Source organism: Acanthisitta chloris, unplaced genomic scaffold, assembly GCF_000695815.1.
Source record: "Acanthisitta chloris isolate BGI_N310 unplaced genomic scaffold, ASM69581v1 scaffold36741, whole genome shotgun sequence".
NCBI lineage: Eukaryota > Metazoa > Chordata > Aves > Passeriformes > Acanthisittidae > Acanthisitta > Acanthisitta chloris.
The window spans coordinates 56,179-62,336 of record NW_008658330.1 but is presented as its reverse complement, the minus strand read 5'-3'; the positions used below and the strand labels follow the sequence as shown (position 1 = coordinate 62,336).

At 47.1% G+C, this 6,158-nt stretch overlaps 1 protein-coding gene across 1 annotated transcript in view; it reads left to right on the top strand.

The window, feature by feature from the left end:
• Positions 1 to 112: 112 nt before the first annotated feature.
• Positions 113 to 6,158, top strand: part of PSMB7 (proteasome (prosome, macropain) subunit, beta type, 7) — a gene marked incomplete at its 5' end in the record, with an annotated part of 17,097 nt that continues 11,051 nt past the window's right edge. The window contains 3 exons of the mRNA XM_009085058.1: positions 113 to 210; positions 668 to 808; positions 1,675 to 1,790. Of these exons, the coding sequence (XP_009083306.1) occupies positions 113 to 210; positions 668 to 808; positions 1,675 to 1,790 (355 nt within the window). The remainder of the gene's footprint in view (positions 211 to 667; positions 809 to 1,674; positions 1,791 to 6,158) is intronic.

Below are 6,158 nucleotides of genomic sequence, written 5' to 3'. Positions count from 1 at the left end.
GCTGAGTCACTCGCGGCCCAGTCTCGGCCTGGCCCCGCGGCCCTCCCGGGCTCACCACCGGGCAGGTCCCCGTGCAGATCGAGGCTTCGGGAATAACTCTCCCTTCCTGCAGGATGGCATCGTCCTCGGAGCAGATACAAGAGCTACTGAGGGAATGGTTGTTGCTGACAAGAACTGTTCGAAAATACACTTCATTTCCCCGAATATCTAGTGAGTGTTAGTGTTGTTTGTTGTGTAATAAGTTGTTGATTTTTTACTGTTAACCAAGAACCATCTGGACAGAATCCTGTGCTGTGTGCTCTGGGCTGGCCCTGCTTGAGCAGGGAGGTGGGAGCAGTGACCCACTGGTCCCTTCCAGCCTGACCATTGTGTGATTGTGTACAGTGTTGAGTAATGGTGTTGGTAATGGTTCTGAGATTTTGGCTGTATCTTTTGCTAGCAACAAGTACTGAGGTATGCTTTAAAGCAATGATTTATTAGCAGGGCCTGGGGATTTGTGGTGTTTCATTGGCATTCAAACAGGTTATATTGGTTCATGCTCTGAAAATATTGACTGTATGAAGATTTCCTCAGTTTTACAATGAGAAAATTTGTTGAATAAAGCATAAAGTTGTTCCTTTCCCTTGCCCTGCCCACCTGTTCCTAACCTGCTCATAATGATTTTCAGCTGTTGTGGTGCTGGAACAGCTGCAGACACTGATATGACAACTCAGCTGATCTCCTCCAACCTGGAGCTGCACTCCCTGTCCACAGGACGACTTCCAAGGGTTGTCACAGCCAACAGGATGCTGAAGCAGATGCTGTTCAGGTAACTGAATGTTTCTTGGTTACTCACAGTGCTGTTAAAACCACTGCATAATGCTTAGGGAGCATCCTGCCTCAGCCTCCTCAGCCATTGTAACAAGACTAAAGAAAAATTTCAGAGTTGCTCTTTGCATCATGAGCTTTTGAACTGAGAAATCAGGTCCTTGGTGGTTTGGAGAAGTGATCCCGGAGCAGTGACCATACAGCAGTAATGCAAAGATAATTGTTACCCATGGTAACTGCTCTGCTGTTCCTGGTGGGATGGCTGTGCCACTAACAATGTATTGTGCCTGTACCATTGGGAGCTTCCTGTGGCTTGTAACAGAGTCACTGCCTCAGAACGTGGTTTGTTTTCAAAAGAGATGAACATTGATCTGAAATAAAGCACTGAAAAGCAAACTTTGTGCCACCAGGTTACTGAGCTACATGGCAGCAGCTCAACTCAGTCCCTCAGGGCTGCACTGCTCAGCAGTTTGCCTGTGTCACAAAACAGTGAGTTAAGAAGTTAAAGCAGCCAAGAACATCTCGTGGGGAAATGAAGGAACAAGTTTTCTTTGATGTCTCTAAATACAAATTTAATTGCAGATAAAGAAAGTTCATTAAAGGCTTGAAAAGTACTCTGAGTTCTCTCCCTGTTAGCACAGAGGTATTCCCCAGCCTCCTTGCTTGTCCAGTGCCTGTTTGTTCTGCTGGGCACCAGAATAAACCCTCTTTGAGTAAATTCCTCACTTGGTTGCTCCCAGCTGGCACAAGCCCCATGCCTGTCACAGAGCTGTATGTGGGGTGGTGCTGGCACAGCTCTCAGGGCCTGTGTTAAACAGCAGCACAACTGTGTGGGGTTTCACACTCACAGACCAACATTGCTCCCAGGTACCAAGGCTACATCGGGGCTGCCCTTGTGCTGGGGGGAGTGGACGTGACAGGACCTCACCTGTACAGCATCTACCCCCATGGATCCACTGACAAGCTGCCCTACGTCACCATGGGTGAGTGCTGCCTGGCTGCAGGGAGGGTGGGCAGCTCACACTGCTGTGTCGGGGGTTGTTGAGCTTCCAGTGTTTGCTGGGAGCTGGACAGGCCTCAGACTCCAAAGGTGAAGCTGTACCTGTGTTTATAAGGCAGGTGCACTGTTGGGTTTGTTTACAGACACTGGCTGAGGATGCTATTTAAATCCCAGCTGCCAGGAAACTGGTGTCAGGAACTCTGTGTTTACCACCTGAGAGAACTGTGGGATTCCCAAAAACTTGCTGTGAACACAAGATCCTCAGCAACTTGATTTGCAGATAGTCCTAATTCATGGTTCATGTAAATCTCACCTGGGGGACTCGTGTTTCATTGGGAAGACTCAGGTGATCTGAAATGAGACCTCGTTAGAGTCATGGAGGTGTAATAGAGAGTCCAGATAAATAGACCAGAAAACTGGTCTGCAGATGAAGTGTGTCAGGTTAGTAAACCAGATCCAGCCTGTGCCTGGTGCTGAGTCTGTGACAGGAAAACACCACTTTGATTTTTATTAGTCTTTGTCTATTCCTGGTTGGCATCTCTGGATAAAACACCTCCTTAGGCTGTGCTTGGGGATGCCAAAAGTTTCCCTTTTCCTGCTGGATCGGTGCAGCCGTTGAGCCAAAGGGCTGTGTCGCCCCGGAACGGGCCGTGATGAGCCGCAATTAGCGCGGCTGTGATTAGCGCGGCTGATTAGCGCGGCGGTGGCGGCGCGAGGCCGCGGGGTGGCACCACTTCCCCGGGAACGGCTGTGCTGGCTCTGCCATCCCCATCCCCATCCCTGTCTCGTCATTGTGCCGCGGAGCTCCAAACACACCATCGACTTCTTCCCACTGCCCTACCCCCCCGTGCTGCGGTGAACTGTCAGCTGCAGGGACTTGGTTTCCATGTGCACACGGTTACTTTCCTGCCTGGCTTTTAAAGCTTTAAGATGTGGCGTTTCGGAGAGTCTGGGACACTCCTCCTTCTCTCCACAACAGTAAGGTAGTAGCAGACTAAGTTCAGACGAGTAGGAAGTAGAATATCAATGGCTTAAGTTCACTGTGGTTTAGAGTTGGATTTGCTCTCAGGAGCAGCTCTGTGACTGATGCTTACACATTCCTTTTGGCCACACTGCCAGACAAAGCCCCTCTCAGCAGCAGTGTCCTTTGCCTTTCCGTATCTGCTGCACTGACACTCTTCAGTGGCTGGGGAATATTTTAGTACCAGAATTAGCTTATGCATAGAAATGAATTGAGGCAGCAGAAAAAGTATCAAAAGTCAACTTGGAGACAGCAGTTGGAATTGTAGTTCAGTCTTACTTAGACTGATTTGTTGCTTGGTTTTTGTTTATTTCCCCAAATGTTCTGCAGGCAGTTTATTACATCAGGGTAGGTATTTTGGGCCAGTTAATTTCTGGAAATTCTGTGTGAAATAGGAAAGGGGGTTGAGAAGTTGGGGTTTATTTTGGTGTGCTGGAGTGTGTCTGTGGATGGGCACAGCAGTGTCCTGCCTTGCAGGGGAGATGTAAAAGATATTCAGTGCTTACTCAGGAGCGAGAACATCAAATTAAACTGTTTGTGCTGACAAAGGACAAAATTGGATTTCAGCAAACGGTGCAAGATTGTCTGGTTGCTTGGCTTGTCTAGGAAAGCTTCTGGCCAAGCCTTGTAATGAAATGCATGCATAAAATTAAAGCAGTTGAGTGTGGCTGAGCTCTCAGCAGTCGGTGTGTTCAGCAGTCCCTGGTGGTTGGAGCTGCTCCCCTGGTACCAGTGGTGCTTCGTACCCATAAATCAGCTCTTCATGCACTGGCAGTGTGGAGCTGCAGAGCCAGCACTCCCACTGCTGGGAGGCAGCCCCAGCCAGGAGCCAGCCTGAAAAATGATGCCAATCGATGCGCGGAGCTCTTACCTGGATGAGCAGCAAACTGAATAACAATGAGTGCCCGTGAATAACTGCCCTGTCAGGGAGCCCTGGCAGTGACAGATGGGGAGGGCTAAATGCTGCTCTCTGAAGGCTCTGCACACTCTCGGGGTGGCAGGGTGGGGTGGCAGACAGGTCCTTGGGTGAGGGGAACAGGCTGCACTGAGCAGTGTGGACTTGTCTCTAGTGAATGCTGCTAGAAACATCCAGTTCATCTGTTTTAGAAAAGCTTCTGGAGCTACAGAACACAGTGGAAGTTCTTGTCAGCTGATTTTTTTTGCTCAGTATCAATAATTATCTCTCACTGTAAGTCAGTGCTGAAGTGGTACAAGTGCTGAAGTGAAGCCCAGATGGTATTTGTGAAGTGAATTTATTGCAGTTGCAATAAATTTATTGCAGTTGCATCCAGAAAATTTGATAACTTAGCTGTGACAATTCAGGAGGAGCTGTAACAATCCATGTTACTTAAAGAAGTAGAGAGTAAGTTCTCTTAGGGCTTCATGACTCACCTGGTTTGTGCTAGTCATCAGGCTGAAAGCACTTGCCTCTCAGCACATCTTTGTCGTTTGTTTGGCAGTCACTATTTTGGTATGATTAGAGACTAGGTGAATACTTCGTGAGTATTTGTTCCCACAGTGTAGCTACTGACAGTGTGTGCAAGACAAGTTCTTTGGAACCGAGGTGGCATTTCTGGTGTTTCCAGGGGTGTTTAGTGTCACCATTCCCAGCAGCTGGTGGGTTTTAGAGACGTAGCTGAAAGGCTTTTTTTCTCTGAATGTTATATAATTCAATTAAACTGTGACTTTACCCATTATCTTTTGTTTGAATTATTCTTATTGCTCATACACAAAAGAGAGAGAAACTTGCAACATGCAAGAAAGGAAATCCAACCAAGAAAATGTCCTGTTTCTGCATTGACTGTATGTCAACCTGAGCTTGGAAGCTTACCCAGGATAGACACTGGTTTGGTGTTACTATGGGTCTGACCTCAGTTCCAGACACTCTTTACTGACACATTATTACACAGTTTTCCTCAAGGTTTTAACAGGTTTGAGGTTGAACTGCTGCATCTTAGCAGTGCTGAATCCAAACTGGTGGTGGCTTAAATCAGTGGCTGTGTGTGTGAGGTGGGAAATCCATCCCTAATTAATGGATGGTGTTTGGCCACGTTTGGATTTTATCCTTCTCCAGCCATCATGTTTGGGAGTTGTGAAGCTTGTTCCTGCATGAGGGCAAAGCATGGTTGTCAAAAATGAGTTATTGGTGGGCACTGAGTGCCTGGACCAGAGAGCAGCTGTTTCCCCAGTGCAGACAAGGGCTCCACAGCCCCTAACATCCACGTTTGCTGCGTTTTTGTAGGAGCTGCAATAAGAAAACCATCCTTGCAGTGTTCACTCAAGTTCCCAGGTTTTACTGCCTGCTCTCCCATTACAGTGCAACTTTCCCAAGGCAGCTGAAGTGCTTGGAACGTTGGGGGTTGTTGGGATGTGTGTGGAGTGTGACAAGGAGAGGGCACAGCCTCAGCCCAGCCCAGTGTGCCACAGGTGGGTGTCTGCATGCCAGCAGAGTCTGCCACAGCAGTGCCCAGTGCTGCTGTCAGACAGCAGGTGATTGTTGGGAGGGAGACACTCCAAGGGCACATCCAGTGCTGTGGCAGAAAGCACAGGGCTCACATCTGGTGCTGAGAGGAGCAAGGAATTTTCATTGTGCTGTTTAGGATTACAAAGATCTGTTCTCTCAGGGAATGCTGAACTGTGCTGCGAGGCTCTTGCTAAGGCAGTTGTTAAATGCAAGCTTATAAAGCTTGTGGTTAGGGTTTATAAGCACTAGAGAAAAGAAGCAAACAGGTCTATTTAGCTTTTCCAGCTTCCTGTTCTGTTAGAAGCTCCTTAGGATCTTGGTTTTCAGATGTAAATGTCTACATGTAGATCTAATTAAGTTAAGACTTTCAACAGCTCTTTGAAAACTTACATTACAGGACTGTCTGTATTTATTTATTCAAAGTTGATACTAGGCTTGGCATTTATTTGTGTCTTGGTAACATAGTGAGATAAATAATTAAGTGTAATTCTGTATGTATAAAGGATTTCATGTACTGTAACATAAGGTTCCCTTTTTCTGCCTTTTTCCTTTTCCTCTTTCTTGGAGTCTGCTGAGTTCCTGCCCATAGGTCCTTTGGGGAATTCCTTTGGAAAAGGAGCTGGAGGAGTTAATCCAGCCTGAGCCATGGGTGAGGTTGTGTTGTGGGTAATTTTTATCTGCCAGTAGAAATTTTAAGAATTTCAGACCACTTTTTCCTAGCTCAGTAGCAAATGCAGTAACTTCAGTCAGATACTACCTTTTGTACTTCCATTCTTGCACATCTTTTAGCCTTTGTACTCTGATTTTGTCACAAATAAACCCTTCTCCAAGGGTAGGGCTGTTTTCCAGCTCCCATTCTGCTCCTG